Below are 26774 nucleotides of genomic sequence, written 5' to 3'. Positions count from 1 at the left end.
AATGCACATTAGTTTGCCATCTTAGCTAATTAGCATATGCGATGTGATTAGATATGGAATATATTTCCATATATTCAGTAATTTGTGCATAGTGAGGACTTTATTAATTTCTAGAGAATATGTTTCTGAGAGTTTAACACCTTGGTGATATAATAAAAAGTAGTTTTCCATGACTTGCATCATTATAATAATCATTAAGGTGTAACGAGAGGAAAGAAAAAAAAAACTTTCATATATATTCAGAAAGTTTGTGCAGCATTTTTGTAACCTCTGACCTGAGAATTTCTGGAACCATTTGGGTTTTCTTTTGGAGTGGATGAATATGTAGTATGCAGGGATGCCTGTGAGAGAGATGGCGAAGCCGATCCCGGTATTAATTGGATCCGAATATAGAGACAGGAACACCATGAAGAAGCAGGTGAAGGAAAACACTGCAGGAATGAAAATGGGGACCTGAAAAGGAGAAAAACACAGAGATAAAGAGGAGCTTCATTTCAGATTTTAGACTTGAAAGATCATGAGTAGATGACTTTTTTGGTGGTTACTGTGTACGCTTAAATATGACATTTCTTACATTCCCTGTTAAACAATTTTGGAAACATTTAAAAAATAAAATAAAATTCAAAGGGGGGCTAATAATTCTGACTTCAACTGTATATATATGAAGTCAGTATTATTAGCACCCCCCCCCCCCCCCCTGAATTGTTTTTCTTTTTTTTAACATTTTCCAAATGATGTTTGACAGAGCAAGGAAATTTTCACAGTATGTCTGATAATATTTTTTTCTTCTGGAGAAAGTCTTATTTGTTTTATTTTGGCTAAAATAAAATAAGTTTTTAATGTTTTAAACACAATTTTAAGGACAAAATTATTAGCCCCTTTAAGCTATATATTTTTTAACAAACCATCATTATACAATAACTTGCCTAATTACCCCAACCTGTCTAGTTAACCTAATTAACCTGGTTAAGCCTTTAAATGTCACTTTAAGCTGTATAGAAGTGTCTTGAAAATCTCTAGTAAAATATTATTTACTGTCATCATGGCAAAGATAAAATAAATAATTTATTAAAAAAGAGTTATTAAAACTATTATGTTTAGAAATGTGTTGAAAAAAATCTGCTCTCCGTTAAACAGAAATTGGAGAAAAATGAAACAAGGGGGGCTAATAATTCAGCTGAAATCTTTTAACATTAATGCTTTTCACACATTTCAACAAAATAAACATGATAATATGATTTTTAAAACGGTATAAAACAACTGTTTAATGCCAGCTGTTATGCCAAATGACCCAGTCAGGACTTGAACCAGCAACCTTCTTAAATTTAAAAACAGAAAAAAATAATAGTAACAGTTTAGCAACACGATGGCTCAGTGCTAACCACTGAGCCACCATGTTGCCAAAGTGTTGTTATTTATTATTTTCTGTTATTTAGATTCATAGGTTAGCCTGTTAACCAGGCTCAAACAGACCTGCAACATACAGGCCTCATTACGGTCTGTTCAGTTTTGTAGATGACACTCAGATAATTTTGCAATGTCATGAGAATGACTTCATATCTTATAAACATAATGTTTCACAACCACCCTCACCAATACTATCTGCTAAATCTTCAATTTCCTATCTCTGTGGCTGTATTATTGATTCATTTCCATGTTTACAGACCCTTTGATCAGCCAAAACTTTTTCAATAAAACAAATCAAATGCACAAGCCATGCAGATCAGTTCGTCCATGTTGGCTTCACAGTATATTATACACTTTTCATCCAGAGTAACTTCCTGTTGACCAATCCCAGAGAAAGCCTCCCTGGAGCAACCTAAGATTAAGTGGGCACAATAACAAAGTGACAGAGTACAATTGAGATCTCAATAGCTTTTCAACTCATGGCTCACCTCTGCTAACCTACACCACAGATTTAAATCTGCCGTGCTTTCTTATCCACTATATATTTAGCCGTTGTATTACTTTAGAGGAGTATCAGATATGAATTAATAGGCTGGCAGCACAGAAAGGCCTGTCACCTTAAAAGGTCGTGGCAGATCAGGGCGTGTGAAGCGGAGGTAGATGAGGCCGACCACTGCCACCCCGATGAACAGCCAGCGCAGGAAACTCATGAAGTTCAGCAGGCTGTAGATATCCCCTAAGAAGAGGATCAGTAGTGTGATCGGATACTGAAACAAGCACAAGACAAAATAACTGCATGATTAATAAATACATGTGTTAATGTTCATAATGTGCACAGTTGAAGTAAAACATTTTAGGCCTCCTTCTTCAAATATTTTTCAATTGATGTTTAACAGAGCAAGGAAAATTTCACAGTATTTGCTACAATGTTTTTTCTTCTGAAGAAAGTCTCATTTGGTTTATTTCAGCAGGAATAAAAGCAGTTGTTAATTCTGTTAATGTCAATATTATAAGCCTCCTTTTTTCAGTTGGCTACAAAACAAGCCATCATTATACAATAATTTTACTAATTACTGAAACTTCCCTAATTAACCTAGTTAAACCTTTAAATCGCACTTTAAGCTCAATATTAGTATCTTGAAAAATATTTAGTCAAATATGATGTGCTGTTATCATGGCAAAAATAAAATAAATCATAAAGATAAGTTATTAAAACAATTACAAAAAAATCTTGTTTCCGTTTAACAGAAATGGCAAAAAAATAAATAAATACAGGCGGACTAATAATTCAGGAGGACTAATAATTTTGATTTTAACTGTATTTTTGTTTATGGGTAATTCTTATGGCCACTTTCATGTTCTTTGATCATATATCAATATTGATCATAAAAAAAAAAAAAATTATATATATATATATATATGTATATATATATATATATATATATATATATATATATATATATATATATATATATATATATATATATTTAAAATATATAAAAATATAAAATATATTTAAAATAATATTTAATATTTAAAAATATTATAATATTTAAAATATATTAAAAAAAATTATATATATATATATATATATATATATATATATATATATATATATATTATATATATATATATATATATATATATATATATATATATATATATATATATATATATATATATATATATATATATATATAATTTTGTTCAAATTCCCCTTTCTTTGTCAAACTAACAATAAAACCGACTTTAAAAATGTACTACCTTTCTATTATATATTTTTTTCATAATATTCAACATCATTTTAGGTGTCAAAATCACTGTTTTCACCTTGTTGCATACCCCGAGTTTTAAAATTCTACAATAAAAATAATTTTTTTTATTATTATTTATCTGGTATCTATTAATGTCTCTCAATTAAGCACTAGAAAAATTATTTAAATATCCAACTGTTATTAATGTGAGACTATTATCAATATTAATTTTTATACAAAATATAGCTTTCGCACAGTATTAGTGTCATTTTCACCACAACACTGTAATGTCGCTTTAAAAGGTTTGTGTGAAAGATTATTTAGGTGGTTTCTATGAAAATGAATAGTGCCATCTGAGAACATGTTCAAGATGGAGGGAATTTAAATCTTTATCAACAACACATGAAGAAAAATCAAGGTAAATATAAGGAAATACATTTATTCTACCTCATTTCCAAACATGTACCTTCAAAGATGTTTTTAAAAAACAAACAAAATTATGATAAATAAGAGTGTTTTGTATATGAAAGGTTAGCATCAATTCAAAGCTAATCAGTGAAGCTATTTTTCATTTTTTCACAATAAACTGTTGAAATGTCATTTCCACCATTGTCATTTTCATCACCGCACACAAAAGTTTTTATCACACATTAAAAGTGTATTCATAATGTATAAGTTCATGCTCTATTTAATATACAAATTCAGTTTATTTATTTTCTAATAAGCTCTTAACCAAATTAATTGCGACAGGTGTACAATTCAGCATACAACTAATTTATTTCATTGACAAATGTATAATTATTATATATATATATATAAGATTGGAAAGATTGGATAAACTAGATACTAAAATGACCTTAGACAATGTTTGACTGCCGTATATAAGCTTTATATTGAGATGTGGTGGAATTGACATTTGTTCAGTTCACGATGGAAAAGATGTTAAATGAACAATTTTTCTTCTTATCTAAGTTTGTCCTTTTACAAATCTTAAAACTAGACAAATTGTTTAAACTTATGAGGCATGTTACAATAATTTTGAACAAGTCTATTTACTCAACTTCACAAGGCTAAAAGTGCCCGTAGTTGAAGAATGGCCCTTATACCGATGAATACCATTAATTTATTTTTAATATTTAAAATAAACAAGTACAGTTCATGTTTTTGCATGAGAAATTAATAAATAAATGCCCTTGATCATTAGACTTGCAGTAGAAAAACATCCTGTAAAGCTTCACAATTCAAAACTTTCTTGTTAGTCTAACAACTACAATTGACGGCAATCTATCAAAATAACTCACAGCCTACTTCTTTATCACTGCCTGTTTATCTCCACCCACAAAAGTAAATATTGAAATAGTGAAACTACGCATAAATCAGGGCTGCACAATAAATCGAAATGAAATGGCGATTTAGCAAACACTCCAGAAAGTAAGACTCATGCGATCAGTAGTAAACGTCCTCCAGAGACTAGAGGGCGCTCTTGTGCTGAAACTGCCAATAAGCCACAAAGAAGAGACTCAGGAAATTAAACCAAGGATTTAAATGCTTTTATTGTTCAATGTGATTCATAATCACACAACTATGGTATCATCTCAATGAAGGATTTATTTCAGACACTCAACTGATTTTATGTAAGTAAAAATGTTGTGGAATTTTACATACATTTAGATGTAGCAGCAACACAGAGCTGCAGTTTACTGAAAAGCAACACAAATCGCAGCATGGTTATTAATGATTTTAGAATCAATGATTAAATTGTCTGAATTTTTGGTAACACTTTATTTTGATGGTCCATTTGAGTATAAGTTGACTGTCTGCTTAATATCTGTTGATCTGCTCCTTCAACAGACTATTAACTGACCATACAAGTTTTTGCAAGTGCATGTAAAGTTATACTAGCCTTAACCCCAACCTAACAGTCTTATAATCTAAAGAGAATGAGTTGGCATGTAGATCCAATGTAACTTAAATGCAACAAACGGACCATCAAAATAAAGTGTGATCGAATTTTCTATGCAGATTGTCTGTGTGGTAAAAGCTGCTGCATCTTAAAACAGGTACTTTACTCGACTATGAGTATTTAGATTTTTTAGGAGCCGTTGTTGTTGGCATCATACTGCCTCATAGTGATCATTCAACCAAAACAATACCATCAAACGCTTGTTAAAGTTTATTTTTGAGGTTTCGCAAACAAATTAAGGCTGAAGCACTTATTTCCAATGGGCCTGTTTTGAAAAAGCCACTTCATGATTCCTTAATAGTGCCTAATTTAGTTTTGCAGGTCTTCAATGATAGCTTTACAAACATTTCAACCTTTTAGAAAATGCTGGTTCAAGTATGCACCTTCTTTAACCTCTCCATTATGAAAGCCTTTGCTCAGATTGGTCAGAAGACCTAGTCTGTTGTGATTTAGTCTATTTCTTACAGTGCATGTTAGAAAAGAAATGGCCCTTAAGAGTGTTCGAGGGCAAGAGAAGACATTGTTTCCATGCAACCAATGAAGACTATAGTCCTATGCAGGGGCGGACTGGCCATCGGACAGGCTGGGCAGTTTCCCGCTGGGCCGACGTACTTTTTGGGCTGGGCTGATCATCTTCTTATGATCTGATCAGCCCATAAAACAATTAGCAGACTGTTGTTTTACCTAATTAATTGACGTAAAGTAAGATGTTTCTTTTTTGGTCAGACCGGCCCATGTGACATAATCTACAGCCATTTGTTTTTGTTTTTCTTTATTGACATTGGGCTGACCCAATCACAAACTTCCATTTTGGGCTCTGTGTAAGCGTGCAAAGTCGGTGTGTTTTTGCAGCCTGATCTCACGAGAAAACGTAAGTATTTTACGTTTTGCCAGTTTAGTGGCTAATTCGTACGAATTCGTACGAGTTCAGTCGTACGAAATGGTACGATTTTAAAAAGGAGGCGTGGCACCTGACCCCACCCCTAACCCCAACCGTCATTGGGGGATAAGCAAATCGTACTAAATTGTACGAATTAGATCGTACGAATTCATACGAATTAGCCACTAAATGAAAAAGTTACGAATTGCCGTGAGATTGTGTTGGTTTTTGTCAAAATAGTTGAGAGTCACACCTGTTTCTTGCCCCACGCGTGTGTATGGAGAGCAGAAGCAGTGAACAGGCGTTTGCTTTTGCGTCTGCAGCGCACAGCGGATCGGTAACTGTTAAACACTTCAATATATGTCTGTCTATTTATTCTAATTATCTATCTGTCTATATAAATTTACTTTTTTAAAGTTTTCATCTGCATCAATTAAGGCCAAGGGCAACTTCCTCTTATGCTGTTTCCTTAACCTGCATGTCTTTATTTTACAAATTACTGTATATATATATATATATATATATATATATATATATATATATATATATATATATATATATATATATATATATAGAACTGTATGTGTTTCAAGCTTGTTTCATGGAGTGTCATTCATGTATTTTAGGATGCACTCGGTCAGAAGACAATTGCAATTTTGTTTTTGATTGTCAGCATGATGTAGTCTTATAGTTACAATAATATTTATACAATATGGTTATAATAATATTTATACATGACCAAACTAGTGTGCAAATTAAGCAAAACTAATACTTTTTTTTTTTTTTTACATTTAAGGCTCATACACACCAAAGTTTTTCCGGGTTCAAGCCAAGGCGATTTACACTGGCGTCGAGCAGAAGAGTATGCAAAATCTCTCCCTGATGTTAGATGGCGCTACACAACTTTAACCATCTGACACCCCGCTTATAACACAGAGGGCGTATAACAGATAAGGAAGAGACAAAGGCTGCGTCCGAAACCATATACTTTCATACTATACAGTACTCTAAAATCAGTATGCGAGCCAAGTAGTATGTCTGAATTCATAGAATTTGAAAATCAGTATGCAAGAAGTACCTGGATGACTTACTACTTCCAGCGAGATTCTGAAGTGTGCATCCCATGCATGCTGCGCTATCCCATGATGCTCGCATTGACAGTTTTGAGCATGAGCGTCTCCGAGTGCTGTTTACTGTAACTTCAGCAGCTCAAAAGTGCCAATCTGATTGGAGGAGAAGGTTTAGACGTGGCGCATCAAAACAAAAAACAAGCATGAGGCGTTTCTTTAAAAATGACGCTTATACGCCTGGCGTTTTGCGCGTTGGTGTGCACGATTATATTGGCGCCCTTTATTTAGTCACAAGGTGTTAAACATCAATGGAAAATGCAAGCAAAAAGCGTCCCGGTGTGCATAATTGGGGCCTTTAGCTTTGTAGTTTGGGCCCAGACAAATATTTGTTGCATTTTTTAATTGTTTAAGTTTATTTGATTGACTATGTACAATCTTTAATATTAACATTTGATGTTTCATTGTTAGTTTTTGTTATGTTCATTATTTAATATAGGCTCCCTCAAAACACACAGGCACACCAAAGATGGGCTTCCAGTGTGGAGTATAAATCTACTATAATAATGATGGAAGTTTTTAATTTGTCAACTCTCATTATTAACTATATATCAGGCCCGGATTGGCTAATCGGGAGGACCGGGAGAATTCCCGGTGGGCCGGTCCGTTTTTTGGCCGCGAGGGCCGTTGTCCCTAGCTCCAGAATCTGTTGCTCTCAGCAGTCACACTTTTTACATTAATTATTTTTTTTTACTTGACCACAGTCTTCTTATTAATTATTTTACCGGAGATCTGCTCTTTTTATCTATTTTCTCGCAGCCTGGTTAATGATGATATAACTCAGACGAGCCACTTTTTAATGTACAGTTGTTGTGGATCTGCGGATCCGGGTTTGATCCTCGTCTGAGTAGGTTTTTTTTTTTTTTTTTTTTATTGTTAAAACATATAATACTGTTAGGGTTGTTGAACATTTGAAGTTCTAAAGCAGCTGTTTTCTCAAAAAAATACGTGATAGTGTCATTAGAAACTGATTTGGAAATGACCTTATTTTAATATAGTCAGTCGTGAACTGAGGTGGGCCGGTCTGAGGCTTGAAACTCCAGGGCTAAAAAGGAGTCCCACTCCGGCCCTGCTATATATGGCTTTAGTGCTTTTATAGAATGAGAGTTGGTAAACATATTCAAGGGCGTGCACAGATGGGTATCATTTTGATTGTATGTAGTGGGCCGCTCTGTCCTAAAATGTCAGGGCTGATTTTTTTGTCCCGGTCCTGCCCCGGTTCTATGTAGGTTTGTGCTCAAAGCTATGACAGACTGTAAATAATGACATCTTCTTTCAGACAATTCAGAATCTTGGAGACAATAACTCTACTTACAGAGCACTTTGATATTTGCAGACCTTTTATTGTTCACAAACAGCTGCTAAACATTGCTTGAAGTCATTTCTGACAAGAGCATAATAGGGGTATTTTATAAGTAGCAAATAAGTAGGACATATTAATGTACACATTTTCCTTTTAATTTTTGGATTTCTCAAGATTTTCAAATAATTTATTTTGAAGCTTTGAAATGTATGTATAGAAACTGGATGCCATTATAGTAATGTTTTGTAGTATCACTGAGCACTGATACTTGAATCCCTGAATGTGTGGACAGAAAGGAAGCAGCAAATGGTTTTGTTCAGCTGAATAGGTATATCGGTACAGGTGACCATTGAGAGGTACATGTGTGTGTGTATGTGTGTGTGTGTCTATGACTCACCAGGACAATCACAGCAGGTAATGGCGTGTGTCGGCGTATGTGAATCATAGAGAGAACTTCAGGAAGCTGACCTTCTCGAGAGGCCACGAAGAACATTCTGTGGAAGAAAAACACAATGTTAAAACATCCAATGCAGACTACAAAAAGACCTACAATATAGTCGATATTTTGAAACCTTGAAGGATATTCATTGATGCTTAAAGCTAAAAGGGTGTAAAAGTCTAAACCACTGAACTGTTTCATCAATTATAACCAATGATAAAAGATATATTTTTAAAAAACCGACAGAGAATTTTAAATGCAAGTAAAGGGTTTGCTTTAGTGTTTCAAATGTCAAACTGTGGAGAAAGGAAATTGTATACTTGTTCTGAATAACTGTAGTATAAAGATTTCATTCATTTTCTTTAAGCTTAGTCTCTTATTTATCAGGGTTTGCCAAAGAGGAATGAATCGCCGACTATTCCAGCATACGTTTCACGCAGCGGATGCCCTTTCAGCTGCAACCCAATACAGGGAAACATTCATACACTCTCATATTCACACATGCACCTATACACTAGGGCCAGTTTAGTTCATCCAATTCACCTATACCGCATTTTTTTGGACTGTATGTGAGAGAAATCGAAGTACCCAAAGGAAACCCACAAGAACATGGGGAGAAAATGCAAACTCCACACAGAAATGCCAACTGGCCCAGCCGGGACTCGAATCAGTGACCTTCTTGCTGTGAAGCCACAGTGCTAACCACTGAGCCACTGTTTCGCCCAAAATAAAGATTTAAATTGCATAAATTACAATTTAATTAGTCATTGGGGATGCTCTTTGATCCTTACATGGAATATTATAGTTTGTCATGAATTGATTTGTGTTCTAAATATGCAAGACGAGATTTGTTTTTGTATATAATCTATTGTTACATTAAATTACATTTTTCGTGGGTGTCTTTTGCAAATCATGCTACAAAAGATGCTCATGTTTTAGTCAAAAAGAAAAAAATAACAATGATGAATAATAAACTAGGAACATTTAAAATGGATAGTTCACTCAAAAAAGACCATTCTGTGATCATTTAATCACACTTTACTTCTTTCAAACCTTTATGAGTTTCTTTCTTCTGTAAAACACGAAAGAAGATACATTTAAGGATGTTGGAAACCTGTAACCATTTACTTCCATAGTATTTGTTTTTCCTACTGTGGAAATCAATGGCTACAGGTTTTCAGCGTTCTTCAAAATATCGTTTTGGTTCAACAGAATAAAGACACTCATATAATGTAGGTTTGACACTATTGAAACTACTTGAGGGTGATTAAATGGTGATTTCTTTTTCTTTTTAAAATATAAAAATATATATATTTTATCCTTAATACTGTTTCTGTTTTTAAAAATTAAATAAATAATCCATTCAGAAGTAATGTTGATTGATTTTTAAACAGCTTTCACAGCACATGGTGTATAATTTGTATGAATCGGCTTATGAACTATTTATGGTTTGGTTTAGAGCAGTGTTTCTCAACCACTTTTCAGGAGGACCACCAAAACTGCATGTTTTGGATGTCTTCTTTGTCTGTCAAACATATTACACGTCTTTCAGTCTCTGCTAATGAGCTGATAATCTGAATTGGGTGTGTTTGGTTAAGGAGACATGGAAATGTGCAGAGCTGGTGGTTCCCCTGGAACGTGGTTGAGAAACACTGGTTTAGAGCGATGGTCTTAAACTCTATTTCCGGAGGGCAACAGCTCGGCACAGTTTAGCTTCAACCACCTCCAACTCACACCTGCTGAATAGGCTCTAGTAGTTTGAAAATCTTGATTGGTTGGATCAGTTGTTTGATCAGGTTTGCAGCAAAACTGTGCAGAGCTGCGGCTGTCGAGGAATCAAGTTTGAGACCTATGGTTTTGAGGATGGACAATTTTTAACCAGCTATCATGCAGATAAATACATTTTTCACACTTTTTACCCTAAATCAGACACAAAATGTATTAATATTGCTTCCTGGTACTGTGTTTCTGTGTAGAGTTTGCATGTTCTCCCCATGTTTGCGTGGGTTTCCTCCGGGGACTCTGATTTCCCCCACAAGTCCAAAGACATGTGCTATAGGTGAATTGGGTAAGCTAAATTATCTGCAGTGTATGGGTGTTTCCCAGTAATGGGTTGCAGCTAGAAGAACATCTGCTCTGGAAAACAAATGCTGGATAAGTTGTTGGTTCATTCTATAGTGTCCCCTGATTAATAAAGGGTCTAAGCCGAAAAGAAAATGAATGAACGAATGCTTCCTGGTTATCATTTCATTGACCTTAGAAATCAGACAGACTAAGGCTTAAAACTGAGACACACACCTTGAGATGGCAAAGAGACATCCATTCATGGACCCAAAGCAAGACAGAGCTACAAAAACAGGAACAGCGTATGAGAAGTTTCCCATCAACTTCTCTGCAAAGGTCTGTTGGGTAGAGTGAAAAAAGAGATGGAAATAAACAAAAATAACATTGATTTTCAATTTTGAGACTTGTTGGTGTTTGTGAATAATCATTGCAGTGAAAAGACTTTAAATTTGTCCATAAGAGCGAGCTTAGAGACGCACGCAAAGTGCCATAGATGAATGCATTACAGACGTCTAACAAGATGAGAAAGCTTTTAGTATTTCAGAGCCTAGCAGGAGATCTCTGCACATGGATCCTGCTGCTGTCAGTTATTTGTGAGAGATATATGATTACTCCAGCTGAGAAACAGACAGGCATTTAGAGCCACTGGCTTTATGTAATCACATTTACTTTGCTGTGGAGGAAGGTGTCGACTGTTACACTCACTTCTGCAAATAGCTTGAACTCATTTATAAAGCCAGTATCCTTTTCTATCTTTCTCTCTTTTAAATGATCCAGTTAGTGCTGCTACACGAAAAACCATTAGGATCTTGGATTGTGCTGCTACCATTGTTAATGAAGAAGTCTAAAGACAGGGAATGACCTACCACAGCAACAGCGTTAGAGGCTAACAGCTCATCTGCTGACATCACTGTATAATACGCCACGTTTGTCAGTGTGTAACAGATCATTACTATCACCATGGAGATGCAGATGGCAAGAGGCACCGTCCTGGGGAACGGAAATTAACACTTAAGTCATCACCACCGTTTGATTTTCAATGCAAGAAACAGCTGAATTAAACCATCAAACCATTTCCGCTGAAGCCATTTAGTGTAATACCCAATCACTAACCTCTCAGGATTCTCCACCTCCTCAGTCACGAAATTCAAGTAAAACCTGCAAGGGGCAAAAAAAAAAATCAGAAATGTCTTCAAAGATTTTATGGGCATTATGAGATTTGTGTGGAATTAGAAGGTGGGCTCACCAGCCAGCATAAGCATACATCCCCGAGTAGAAAGCCAGAGGAAGTCCTGTCAATTGTGCTGTGTTGACTTCAAATGCATTCTCAAAGTTTTTGGTCTCCCCTGTAAACATTGTTAAACTATCAGTAGCATAGTAGGCTCAGTGTTCTCTTTAATTTTATTGTGTCCTGACCCAAATTCTTTGATGAACGTTTTATAATTTCATCATTTTATCTTTAGTAAAATTATAAATGTAGTAAAATGTAGTTACAAATGAGACCATGAAAGAAGTTACCAGACTTCTATAACTCTTGCAATGGCCATTGGAATCATTCTGATCATTCAAGAATACCAACTTTTGCACACATCTTGTTTACATTTAAGGCTTCTATTGAGATTTGTGAATTAAGCTTTGAATGCTGTCATTGTATTTTATGAAGTCATTGCCCTAAAAATATGTTATATATATATATATATATATATATATATATATATATATATATATATATATATATATATATATATATATATATATATACGCCCGGGACGTTTTGAACACGTCACCATTTTGCTCAGAAAACATATTTCTAAAAGGTGCTGTTGACTTGAAATTTTCTCTGGATATTTTTAACAACCAAATAAACATATATATGCAAATAAAACAACACTAATTTGTTTACAAATGAAGTTATGTGTATGAAATGACACAGGAAGAAAGTATTGAACACATGAAGAAAGGGAGGTTTAGAAAGACAGTGAAAGCCCAGACAGCAGCTGAAATCTCTCAGTAGTTATTCAGTAACCCTCTGAGTGGCAGGACAATGACAATGTCTAAAACACAGCCAAGGAATCTCTTAAATGGGTTCACAGAACGAAAATCAAGCTGTAGAATGGCACTTGATAATTAGCTGACTTTAATCCAATATAAAATACAAATTAAAGATTAGATTTAGTAGACGAGACTCACAAAACCATCACATGGTTTTACAACATTTTACACTGTTAAAGCCTGTAAAAAATCACACCTGAGCATGTGATTTCAGTCTCCATATGAGAGGCGTCTTTAAGCTGCCATCACCAAAAATGTATTTTATATAAAGTATTAAATACTTTACAGTAGTTCAGTACTTTGTTCTTGTGTCATTTCATTGTTATTGTACATTTCACCAGCATGGCCCATGCCACACTTTAAGCTAGACTTTACTGTAGGGATGTAGGGATTAAAGGGATGGTAGAAGAACAGTGGGATGAAGGAGACGAGGAGTAAGAGGATGACTGGTAAATAGGTAGGTTGATCGGGCACCCTACTATGCCCAGAGACTCAGAGTGGGGGTACTGTCTCTGTAATAGTTTGGCAGAGTGATTGGACCCTCCGATTCAACCTACATGTAGGAGTGAATAGGGTTCATGATTGTGAATGGGAACAAAGAACGAGAACAACAGTGCTAGAGGGATGGTCTTTCTTAAATAAGTTTAAGGGAGTGAGTGTCTGAGGTGTGGTTCTGCCGCTGAACCTTTATTAACAAGTGAACTCCATAACTAATTTTTCAGATTTCTTTTGTTATTTTTATGTTTGTATTTTTTGTGTTTTTCCGAAATTTGGTTCAATTCCATGTCAGCAGCTCTTTTAGAAATATTATTGCCAGGAAAAAAAAAAACATTACTCAATGTCCAATACTTATTTTACCAGGTGTATAGCTTATAATGGCATATTACTAGATTGCCTGCAAATGTGCATCTGTACCCCACTTTGTCCCGCAATCAGGAGAACAAATTGAAAATGTTTTTGAAAGTTTAAAAAAATGTCTAAAGTACAGTTTTTATTTATAGAAAGTTGCTAGGCAACAGATGCACCCATATTGTAATGAGCAAGAAAACAATAGTGGATGCAGAAATGTATGCGGCCAATTTGACTATTCAATGTATACATACTCCAAACTATTTTGTGTTTTAATGTTTATTAAATAACATTGTCAGAATGAAATATACATTTATTTAGGAAAAGTCAGCGTTTTATAGTTATGTGATCCTAAACCCCAAAACCATATGGGCCATTAATTAGACATTTATAGTATACATCAACTAAAGCAGCTCAATATATAAGGTTTTCTTTGATGTTCATATGGCCATATTTGGCTGTGAAGCAATTATTTGAAAATCTGCAATATGAGCTTAAAAATTGTTAATATTAGAAAGGTGTAAAGTTTTTTTTTCCTAAATAAGTTCTTGTAAATGCACATTGCAACTCAGAAATTAAATATTAATATATTTTCCTAATAGAGCATGATGTTTACATGGAATTCAAAATTTGATATAATAAAATGACTTTTGGGGTGGCATGGTGGCTGAGTGGTTAGTCTCCTCACAGCAAGGTCGATGGTTCAAGTCCCGGCAGGACCAGTTGGCATTTCTGTGTGGAGTTTGCATGTTCTCCTTGTGTTTATCTAGGTTTCCCCCACAATCCAAAGACATGCGCTATAGGTGAATTGGATGAACTAAATTGGCTGTAGTGTATGTGTGTGTGTGTGTGAATGCGAGAGTGTATGGGTGTTTCTCAGGACCGGGTTGCCACTGGAAGGGCATCTGCTGCGTAAAAATATATGCCAGAATAGTTGCCAGTTCATTCCGCTGTGGCAATCCCTGATAATCAGGGACTAAGTTGAAAGAAAATGAATGAATGAAAATGACTTTTCCCATATATTTTTGCCTATTCCCACAAATATACCAGTGTAACTAAGGAGTATTTTGTGTTCCAAGGTCATAATAGCTTTTATTTGAACAAAGTTATTAAATAAAAAATAAAACAGTTCTAGTATTAATATAACCACTGAAAGTGTATCTTTAGGATCTGGCAACAAGAGGTAGCTATAGATTCTTCAAAACCTGAACAAGGGATTACAAGAACTAATTTTTTGCTCTCCATTTATTCTAGTCAAACCTTACTTTGTGGCCTTGTTAGGACACTAATGTTATATTTGCTTCACCTGTAACTGGCAATAAGGTTGGGGTCATCAGTATACTTCCTGACCCCCAAACTTTATATAAGTAGTAAATATAATGAACAAATATACCGTTCTTATGCCTTATACCCATGATATAAATACCTTTGAAAAGTTGATACAATCCAGGAACAATGATAATGGCAATGGCGAGCAGTTTGCTGAATGTGAGGAAGATCTGAAGTCTGGCAGTCCAGCTTACGCTCATGCTGTTTAGATACATTACTATAGCTGCAAAGAAGAGAAAAATACTGTAACACGTTAAATACTGCACACATAAAACCAGGCTCTATTCACCCACTGTAATCAATCAGCATTGGCTCAAACTTACTGATTCCTATGGTGGTAGCCAGTTTAATTGCAATTTCAGGAACTCCACATGGCATGAAGATGGGCTCTAAAATGTAGCGGCCAAATGCCAGAGCGATCACAGCCAAACCTGCGGGTCTTCAAGATGAGAAAATGAGCTCTGAGCACTTAGTGTACGGCGCAGAACATCTTGTAATCACTCATAAAACACCAGTGTTCCAAAGTAAAGTAGAAGCAGTTATAAAACGGGGAAAAAATCATGATTGTGCTAGATCTTATGTTGCACTTGCTATGCCTGGTTCCTTTTGAGCATTCTGTTGATTATAAGTAACTCACAGTTTAAAACCAGAAGTTTACATACACTCTAAAAAAAGGAACATAACCATTTAAAAAAAAAATCTCTGATGGTAAATCATAATAAACGTTTACTATTTTAGGTACATTAGCATTACCTAAATGATTTACGTTTGCTAAATGCCAGAATAATAAGATTTTTATTTTATTTTCTATTTTTAGACAGTCAAAAGTAAACACCCATTCCTTCGTATTTATTTATTTATTTATTTTAGCTTCGCTTTAAACTGTATAACTTTGGTCAAGTGTTTTGTGCATCCTTCCACAAGGTTCTCACAATAGTTTGAAGGAATTTTGGCCCATTCCTCCTGACAGAATTCCTGAGTCAGATTTGTTGGCTGTCTTGCTCTCACGGGCTTTTTCAATTATGCCCACAATTTTTCTATAGGATTGAGTTCAGGGCTTTGTGATGGCCACTCCAAAACATTCACTCTGTTGTCCTTAAAGCTCATTTTATCTAATTTGGCAGTATGCTTAGGGTCATGGTCTGTTTGGAAGACCCATTTGGGGCCAAGTTTTAATTTCCTGGCTGATGTTGCTTCAGTATTTCTATATAATGTTCTTTCTTCATGATGCCATCTATGCTGTGAAGCATAGGGACCAGTCCCTCCTTCAGCAAAACAGCCTCACAACAGGATGCTGCCGCCCCCATACTTCACAGTTGGGATGGTGTTCCTAGGCTTGTACGCTTTCCCCTTTTGTCCTCCAAATGTAACACTGGCCATTATGCGCAAACAGTTTAATCTTAGTTCCATCAGACCACAGGACATGTCTCCAATATTATTCTCTTTCCCAGTGTAATTTAGCAAATTGTAATCTGGCTCTTTTGTTGATTCTGGCTTGTTGATTTTCTCATGTTGTCACACAAGGAAGCAGTGTGTTTGAGGTTTTCCTTGAATAGTATTCTACAGTTGTGCCTCCAGTTAACTCAAATGTTGTCAATTAGCCAATCAGAAACTTCCAAAACCTTGACACCATCATCTGAGCTTTTTCAGAGGCATAAAAATCTTATTGTATGTAAACGTGACTTTCAAGAAAAGTTTATAATAGAAAATGACAATTTCTCAAAAATTATCTCTCATTATTCTGCTATGGGGTATGTGATGAGCTAATGCGTTTCCCATGCTAATACACTTCTGGTGACCATTTTTTTCCATTTTATATGGTTCCTTTTAAAGCATTGATGTTGTAATGTAATTCAAATACAATCAGTTAAACAGACTTTGGCATCCATTTAGTTGCTCAAGTGTATCACGAGACAAAAAGCCGTTTGCTCGCACGCACTAGTCAGAATCGGCAGGTTAGCGCAGAAGCTCCATTGAATATACTGGGGTAAAATAAATGCTCATATTATAAAGACATGGCGGGGAAAATGTAATTTAATGCAGTGCTTCTTGTACAATCTAAGTCCCACTTTATATCGATATCCCTCAGCCAGTGGAGATTGCTGATTTTTGAAGAAAACAGACCTTAAGCGCAGAGATTTTGCAATGGCATACAGTTCACCGAAGACTATTAACCCAGGTTACTGGCAAATTAAAAGTCCTATTAGAAAATCTACTGACTAAAAGTAACTATTTAACTTACTGTCTGTTAGTACTTGGAGACCATCAAAGTATAATGTTAGCAGATATTAAAGGATAGTTTACTCAATAATATAAAATTGCTTTCCAAAGCTTTCCAAACCTTTTTACATTTATTTTTTTTCTGTTTAACAAAAAAGGAAAATATTTCAAAGAACAGTATAAACCGATAGCTATTATTATTACATCCATAGTGGGAAAAACAAATAATATGGATGTCAATGAATATTGTTTTCAGAAATGGTGAGTAAATGATGACATCCTTTTAGTTTTTGGGTAAGCTATCCCTTTAAGAAGAATATTATGAATATAACTGTTAGTTAACATAATGTAAAATATAGGTCACCTGGCATTAAGACAAATTTATGTTATCATATCACTAGGAAATTAGACTAAATACAGGTGTAAATATGGACTAGATGTTTTAACTTGTATGCTTTGACCACTTCTAGACGTACAGTAGTTCAGTTGGAATTTTTTTTTTATTATTATTATTATTTAAATGGTATATATATATATATATATATATATCAACTTGCATCAATCAAACTGACTAAAATATTAAGTTAAACTTTGTAAAACTTTTTTAAAAATTGTTGAGACCTAATTAAAGCACTATAAAAATAATTGTTGTCTTGACTGTGTCATTACACTAAAAAAACGCTGGTTTCATACTATCAGTTTGTGTTGGGACAACATGAAGGAATAAGTTAACCTCTAGGTTTTTATACATTTAAGTGGATTGACCATAAAACAATAAAGTTGTCACAAAAACCCTCAAGATTTGTGTTGTTTCAGCTCATTTTAATTTGCGAACATCATTTTTTGGGTGCATATTTTTTTTGTGTAGGGCCATAGGCTACAGAATGTCTCAAGTAAAGTAACCATAGTTGAAGCTTTCCCATGTTTTACCCTCTATTCAAGTCAAATTCGTTTCATCTACAGATTTTACTCTTCATGGTATATTGTGATTACATATGAATCCAGGCCTTGATCCTTTGCGTGAGAGCCTCCATGATGTTTCGCTCATTGCCACAAAGCACTTCATCTCATGTTTTTTTTTTGTTTTGTTTTTTTTTTTTTTTTAAATATCTACTAGAGGCCAGAAGTAATATTGAGCGGTAGCCTTCATCAGGGAGAGTTTGCTTGTGTTTATTTGCAGTGTAACACGGATTGCGTTTGTTTATTCTGGCAGCGCTCCAGAGACTCGACGATGAAGACAGAGGATGAATGAGGATTTACTGACCTTATGGCAATCATGTCGGCCCACAATCGCACAAAAGCCACTTGTGGCCCAAACGCCTCCAGAATGTACGTGTAATGACCACCAGACTTTTTAATGCAGGTACCCAGCTCAGCATACGATAAAGCTCCTGAAATGGACAAAGGAAAGAACTAGTCAGGAAAAAAATGAATACCTTACTTTAGCAAAATGAGGTGATAGTGTCTGGACAATGGCCAGTGCTGGAAAGTGAGTGCCATGACTATTCAGAAAGGTGGAAAGAATTTTACAACACCTGCAAAGCAACCCTAAAGGCACATGGTTAAGTCAGTTCATTACCACCATCTGTTCGCTCTCTGAGAGGTCAAGCTCTTTACAGCTCTATGCATTTTAATGTTTTAACGAATGCTCGGAATCAAAGCCCTTCTTCTCTCGCAGCCCTTGACTCCTGTGAGCTTCAAAACGCAAATGTAAAGAGAGCTCTAAAATACATGAAGAGTTCACAATGCAGATCTGAAGTCTCTCCGAGAGAAATAGTGGATGAATGGACAGTTTTTTATTTTTTTCTGAACGGCGGCTCGGCTTTTCCTCAAAGCCTGCGGGCTGCTGCACACAAAGGAAAGCTGACAAGTGTGAAATGACTCCTGACATACACATGAATAAACACACTGTCAAACAATGCTCTTCTTATACACAAACTAATTCTTCTCCGACACCCGTCAGCCTTCGCGGTGTCAGACTGTGCTCTCCTCAGCATCAAAGTGCAGCGTAAGACAATATCGGCCTCCATCAAGCACGGATGCACACATTACGCGTTAGAGAGGTCATGAGTCAAGGTTCTTCATGCATAAACCGGGTTTCTTTCTTAGTGACTATCAGCAAAACCTGGAGTCTTTAGTAATGAATTTATTTTTTTTCAACTCTTGTGTGCTGTTGGGGATGTTTTCATCAACTCTGGGGGGATTTTGAGTCTTAATTTGGCCACCATTTTTTTCTGTGTTTCAGCAAATGGAATGCTTTTTTGTGACATCTTATTTTGACACCCATTTGGGGAAAATGCTTTGAAAATGTAAAAAAAAAAATCCAACAAAACACTCAAATTTACTACTCTTTTATTATGTCGGTGGCTGTTTTTGCCCCATTGACTTCCATTCTAATGACATTTTTGGATTGCAAAGCCATACAATCATGCATTTTTTAATTTATTACTTGCATAAAGTGTACAAACTAGTAACTAAAAAGTAAAAACCTGTATCTTTTGAAAAGGAGACACCCTAATGACATCTTTATTTAATATACTTTAATTATCTGTAGTGCATGTACTGTGCTCAGCATATACAGTATGCAAACACCCTTACAAATCTCTCACTTAAATTAATATTTTATATAGGAATCTTCACAATATTACAATTGTGCTTATTTATTAGTTTAGCCACAACTGAAGCCATATCTGGAGCTAATCTAACAAAATAACTTGTAATGGTGCAAAAACATGTGTACACCCATTTTTAAATGTTAGGGGAAAATAAAAAACATAATTTTCAAAAATAGCACAAATGAAGTGCAACAAAAGATATATAAATATTAGTTGAAATGTTGTAGTTTGTATTTTCTGCATTATTTTGCATGAATTTAAATGTCGTGTCTTTCCATTTCCAAAGATGTTCTCTGACTAAAATATTATTTTAATAAAAATATCTATTTAATAAATATGTTTTGTTTAATTGCACCAATATATATTATCCAAATTCAATGAGAAAAAAAATAAATTTCAAAATGGAGTGTACTCATATATGCTGAGCACTGTATATGTAGAAATTAACTATGAATATATGCATACACTAAAATATACACATATACAAACAATATAAAAAAATTGAATATTTTAACACATTTTTGCCCATTAATTATCATTCACCCATATTTGTGGTTTGCATGTGTTTTCCATGTATTTATCCTTTCAACTTATTTATGTATTTATCCTTGCATTTTTAAGCTATTGATTTCTGAGCTGACAGGAGTACAATATTACAATAATAAAATAACAGAAAGAGATGCTGTTACATACAATTTATTGTTTTAAACTACTAAAATGGTCAATAATATCACATTAACCAATTTTATTTGACATAAAGGATTGCTAGTAAGCAGAAAAGTATACGTTATTATTATTATTATTATTATTATTATTATTATTATTATTAATATTATTATCATCATCATCATCATCATCATTATTATTATAGATGATATATGACAAATTATATTTTATGACTTGTCGGTGGGAGTATTTAAACTTGACTTTGGGGAAATGATTAATATGACTCAGAGTTGCCTAATTTGTCTATGTAATTTTGCAATGTAAGCAATGAGCACCTTATCCAAGACATTGATTACATTTACTTTTTGGACACACAGCTTTGTCCTCAGTACTGTAATTCAAAATAGACATTCTCATTCTTCTAAATGTGATATCAGTCATTTAGTTAATCCCGTGATTAAATAAATAAATAAGAGCATATACAGTAAAAGTAAGAATCATTAGCCCTCCTGAATAATTTGCCCTTCCTATAAATATTTTTAAAAAATAAATAAATCAATCAATTAAATAAATAAATAAATCCTCCCTAAAATAATTTTTTTTCACCAATTTCTGTTTTTTTTTTCAGAAACATTTCTAAACATAATAGTTTGTTTTATACTGTATAGACAATCTGAAAAACAAACATTGCTTAAGGAGGCTAATAATATTGACCTTAAAATGATTTTATAAAAAATAAAAGCTGCTTTTATTCTAGCCAATACAAAACAAGTAAAGTTTCCCCAGAAGAAAAAAATATTATAGGAAATACTGTGACAAATTCCTTTGTTTTGATAAACACCATTTGGCAAATGTTTGAAAAAGAGAAAAAGAAAATCACAGGATGCATAATAATATTGACATCAACTGTATGTTGATATTCATTATAGTTATTGTGTGTGTGATCATGGCAATTTTTTTTAAGATTATTATTATTATTATTATTTATTCTTATTGTTTATTTTTATTTCTTTGTGAATAAAAACCTAAATTTCTCTGTTTCTCACACTATGCTACTATAAAAGTGCTTCAAAAGAGTTTGATCACACTTTTTTTGTCATTTTTTGTCAGCCTGTTGTCTACATTTACTTTCATTGTGTGGAAGAGAACAGCTGAGACCTGCAGAGGTTATTTATTATTGTGCTTTAGAAAACTGTTTGGAATGTCACAAGGCTAGATAAATGATAATAGAATATTAGTAATAGAGTCAACGAAGGCCATGTACATTGAGTAGCCAAATTCACAACTGAACCAATTCATGGAAACTTCAGGTTTTTACTCAGTGTGTGTGGAACACAGTGTTAATAATGTTTTTAAACATTTATCATTGATATGTCTGTCTTCTTTATGTGCGATTGGGGAAACACATACAAACCTTGACTTATTCACGTTGCCAGATCTTGCTAGAAAGAAAAATGGAACGGGAATAAGTCTATAATAAAGGTTTATAAATACAAACACCTTATATTGTATTTAAGACAGGAATGTTGTGATGTGACTTAAAAGTCCCACTTTAATGATATATTTTAATAACTTGATTGCTTATTGGGCTAAACACAAAAGTGCTTATAATTAATGGAGGTGGAGACTGCAATAAAGACTGTACTTATCATTAAAGTTCATTTATTTATTTATTTATTTATATATTTATTTATTTATTTATTTATTTATTTATTTATTTATTTATTTATTTTTTATAATGTTCATTTAAAACAAGAAAAAAAGATTTTAGTTTCATGTTTTAGGTTTAAGGTTTAATTAACAATAATGATCCTGGTTTAGATCCTGGTTACAGTTTAGATCCAATCCCAAACAAGTCATTGGTCATTGTAACTTTACTTGGTGCAATAATAAAAAAAATTTAAAAAAAACTATTTGACCCATTTAATTTATACTATAGCATTATTTATTTATTTATTTATTTATTTATTTATTTATTTATTTATTTATTTATTTATTTATTTATTTATTTATTTATTTATTTATTTAATCTAAAGCAAGAAAAAAGCTATTGGTTTCATTGTTTAGGTTTAATTAGCAATAATGACCCTGGGCTACAGATGTCACAATGGAGATGTGAAAACGGATCCAAATGCAGGGTTTAATAACACGAATGGTCAGGCAAGCAACGGTCACATTCAGGAGCAAACAGATGTATGTAGGAAAATCAAGTGTCATAGTTGAATACACAGGCAAATGGTCAAAAGACAGGCAGCAGGCAATGTAAACAAACAAACAAACAAACAAGGCTAGGGTCAAAACCACTGCAGGACAAGGCAAGGAAAACATGTCTTAATGTTAACTAGACAGATCAACACAACTCAGCAATGAGGGTGTCATAGTCAGCTGTATATATGTGAGAGCAATCAGTCAATGAGCAGCTTCAGCTGTGTGGGTCTAATCAATGGGAATCTGGAAGAAGTGTGAGTGTGTGGTGCATGACTGGATTTGTAGTTCTATGTGATCTGTGATCTGTGTTTACCAGCGATCTGCTGGATTTAGATTTGATTGGATTAGATTGCTGGCGATTGTGACAACAGATTAGATTCAATTTCAAACAAGCCATTGGTCATTGTAACTTTATTTGTTACAAAAAACATCTTCAAGATTTGAACCATTTATTCTATAACACGTATTTATTTATTTATTTATTTATTTATTTATTTATTTATTTATTTATTTATTTGTTTGTTTGTTTGTTTGTTTGTTTGTTTATTTATTTATTTATTTATTTATTTTTCTTTCTTTCTTTCTTATTTATTTAATATTTCTTTATGTATTTATTTATTTTATTTTATTTATTTTTATTTATTTATTCATTTATTATGTTTTGCATTTTTATATATTTTCCTTGAATTTTAAGTGTACAATGTTTTGTTGTTTTAGTAAGTTATATTGGTTGTTAAGAGATAATTTAAGGCATTCACACCAGCGTTTAAATCCTGTATGATGAAACGCTGTGTGTGCGTGGCTTCAAGAACACTCATCTTCCTGTTAGTAAAGTGATGTGTCCTAATGTATAGCTATGACGTTAGAGGTGCTGTGAGGTAAACCCCAGTTTCAAAACCACAAACAAAAGGCTAAGTCAGCATCAGTACAATTCCTCAAATTCTAATTAAAATGCAACTGTGGGTTCTATCAGAAGCCGATTGTTCCAGACGAGTGGGTGAAATATTTAGGCCATTTATTGAAGTTTGCAATATGTGTGGAAAACAATACGAGAGCATGTGCACATTAAAGGGATAGTTCTCCAAAAATACTGGAAATTTTGTCAGTTTACTCGCTCTTTACTTGTCTGACAGTTTTTCTTCGGTTAAACACAGAAGAAGATATTTTGAAAAATGTAACCTGTAACTATTTTTTTCTGTATTTAATTTTTCCTTATATGAAAGTTAATGGTTTTCAGCTTTTTTTTATATATATATTTAGTGTTTAAAAGAAGAATGAAAGTCATAAAAGATTTGGAATCACTTGATGGTGAGTAAATAGTAAGTAAAGTTTAATGTTTGGTTAAACTATCTCTTTAAAACGCACAAGCTTGAATATGCTGAACAAAATGATTCATTAAATGCACTCAATTTTTTAAAGGTAAGTGGTGGCAAACACTTTATATGGGCTGAATTTAAACAAACCAATTAAATGCAGTAATGTTCAACGTAATGTGTGTATTTAAATTTAACTCTTATAAATTGTTTGCATCCACTTACCTTAAAAAATGTACTAAATCCAATGAAACATCAGTGCATGTACTATATCTGTGTATTTGACACTTACCAAAAAGAGACAGAATCCCACATGCGATCCACACCACCAGTGACATTCCCACACTGCCCGAGTTCTGCAATATCCCCTTGGGAGAGATGAATATTCCTGCTCCAATGATCGTCCCGATGATGATGGAGATTCCTCGGAGCAGGGTCACCTTCTTCCGAAGCTCCACTTTCTCCTTCGGGGGCTCTCCATTTAATTTGAGAGGCTCTTTTTCTCCAAAATTACTCGGAGTTGGATCCCCATTGGGATGGGGAGCTGACACAGTCCTTCTGGGCATCTTGTTCGCTCACTCAGTAGCACACACACACATTGACTCTCAGTGCCACATGAGAGGCCTGACTGGAAGGTGTTCTCACAGCTCGAAGTAAAGCAAACTTCTGATACGCCGTGACAAGTCTAAACAAATACAATGTGAAGTGGCTTCTCCCTCCTCTTTTTTTGGTGTCTCCCTCTTTCACTGGGCTTTTTAATGTCTCAAACACTCCCCTTTCCTCTGCTTTATTGTTCCTCTTTTTATGTTGTCCTGTAATTTACAGTGCAATGTGTGTGAAGGAAGGGGGCGTTTCTTATTGTGGTTCGTTTACCCAGAGTCATGATGCTTCAGCAATAGTATCCCATTCTCACCTTTCCTCATGTGACATGCATATCACACACAAAGACATCCGGCGCTCATTTTACACACTCACTGTTTTCTTTAGTTCTTTCAAAGGCCTGTTGCACTTGTTACAGACGTGTTCTGATTAGCAAGTGAGCGGCGGATGGGAGACTGATAACAAACTCTTGTTTTTCAGGATTGCAGAACTTCTTTTTTGCATACTTAATGTTGACACAGGGAATGAAACTGAATCTAGGTCAAAAGACGTGGTGGCGATGGTTACTGTATGTGTGTGTGTGTGTGCAGACAAAGCCATTCCAGTCAAGCCTGATACAGTGTTCTGTAAATAAGACGGAGGCAGGCTGATGTAACATTACATCAGATCAGCCCTGGCAGTGTTGTAAAATCCGGTGTTGTAAAATCATGACTTGTGTAAGTTTTTTTAGGAACATAGCCCAATTTTTTAGACCCGGACAGCAAAATATGTTTGACTCACTATTTACTATTGGAGTCATTATGATGCATTATGATGTCCGAAAACTGATGACTCATTGCTACAATTTTATAATTTTATTAATATATATATTATTATATTATTATATATTATTATATATATATATATACACACACACACACACACACACACACACACACACACACACACACACACACACACACACACACACACACACACCGGCCACTTTATTAGGTACACCTCTCCTCATTAATGCAAATTTCTATTCAGTCAGTCACATGGGAGCAACTCAATGTATTTATGCATGTAGACATGGTCAAAACAATCTGCTGCAGTTCAAACCGAGCATCAGAATGGGGAAGAAAGATGAGGTCCAACTTTATATTAAGTTGCCTTAACTTAACTAATATGTACTTACATAGGACTTAATAGTTTGTTACAATGTACAGTACTTATTGTGTAAATACATGTATTTACTGTGTACTTATGCTTGATTAAATACATGTATGTAATTACATCTGTAATTAACTTTTGTAATTACATTTGTAAATAGACTGTTGACCATCCCTTACACCTTAACCCACCCTTAAACCTACCCATGCCACCAAACCTGTCCATAACCCAACCTCTATTCCAACTCAAAAGCACCACAAGTGTTCTCAAATACATTATAAACACAGTAAGTACATTGTATTTATTTTTTTTTTATGTAAGTACGTAGTAGTTAGGGACACTTAATATAAAGTGGGACCAAAGATGATTTAAGTGACTTTGAATGTGGCATGGTTGTTGGTGCCAGACAGTCTGATCTGAGTATTTTAGAAACTGCTGATCTACTGGGATTTTCACACACAACTGTCTCTAGGGTTTACAGAGAATGTTTCAAAAGAGAAATTATTCAATGAGCGGCAGTTGTGTGGGCGCAAATGTCTTGTTGATGTCAGAGGAGAATGGTCAGACTGGTTCCAGCTGATAGAAAGGCAACAGTAACTAAAATAACCACTCGTTACTATCCATGAACCTCGAGGCGGATGGGCTACAGCAGCAGAAGACCATTTCCTGGTGCCACTCCTGTCAGCTAAGAATAGGAAACTGAGGCTACAATTCACACAGGCTCACCCAAATTGAACGATAGAAGATTGTAAAAAAAAAAACGTTGCCTGATTTGCTGAGTCTCGTTTTCTGCTGTGACATTCGGATGGTAGGGTCAGAATGTGGCATCAACA

General features: G+C 34.3%; 2 protein-coding genes across 7 annotated transcripts in view; one reads left to right on the top strand and one right to left on the bottom strand.

Annotated features, from left to right (window-relative positions):
* The window catches only part of slc7a11 (solute carrier family 7 member 11), a 30219-nt gene extending 5362 nt beyond the window's left edge, over positions 1 to 24857 (bottom strand). The window contains exons 1-11 of one of the 2 annotated variants that reach the window (XM_087282072.1): positions 24482 to 24857; positions 18652 to 18778; positions 15491 to 15606; positions 15265 to 15390; positions 12184 to 12283; positions 12051 to 12095; positions 11804 to 11927; positions 11172 to 11275; positions 8832 to 8928; positions 2025 to 2174; positions 276 to 453 (exon numbers count right to left, since the gene is read on the bottom strand). In XM_087282072.1, coding sequence (XP_087138198.1) covers positions 276 to 453; positions 2025 to 2174; positions 8832 to 8928; positions 11172 to 11275; positions 11804 to 11927; positions 12051 to 12095; positions 12184 to 12283; positions 15265 to 15390; positions 15491 to 15606; positions 18652 to 18778; positions 24482 to 24755 — 1441 coding nt within the window. In that variant the 5' untranslated portion in view covers positions 24756 to 24857. Of the gene's footprint in view, positions 1 to 275; positions 454 to 2024; positions 2175 to 6791; positions 7676 to 8204; positions 8929 to 11171; positions 11276 to 11803; positions 11928 to 12050; positions 12096 to 12183; positions 12284 to 15264; positions 15391 to 15490; positions 15607 to 18651; positions 18779 to 24481 lie in introns of those variants that run through there. The other variant, XR_015507880.1, reaches the window with a different exon arrangement.
* LOC147834029 (uncharacterized) overlaps positions 1 to 26774 on the top strand; it is a 1152336-nt gene that overhangs the window by 1011634 nt on the left and 113928 nt on the right. For 3 of the 5 annotated variants that reach the window (XR_015507929.1, XR_015507933.1, XR_015507931.1), the window contains exon 1: positions 4692 to 4795. The exons of the other annotated variants lie outside the window; for them this stretch is intronic. The gene's annotated coding sequence lies outside the window, so the exon portion shown is untranslated. Of the gene's footprint in view, positions 1 to 4691; positions 4796 to 26774 lie in introns of those variants that run through there. 5 annotated transcript variants of the gene reach the window in all.

Source organism: Danio rerio, chromosome 14 (genome assembly GCF_052040795.2).
Source record: "Danio rerio strain M-AB ecotype USA chromosome 14, GRCz13ab, whole genome shotgun sequence".
Classification (NCBI taxonomy): domain Eukaryota; kingdom Metazoa; phylum Chordata; class Actinopteri; order Cypriniformes; family Danionidae; genus Danio; species Danio rerio.
The sequence above is the reverse complement of the archived record's forward strand: the minus strand, read 5'-3'. Positions and strand labels throughout refer to the sequence as shown.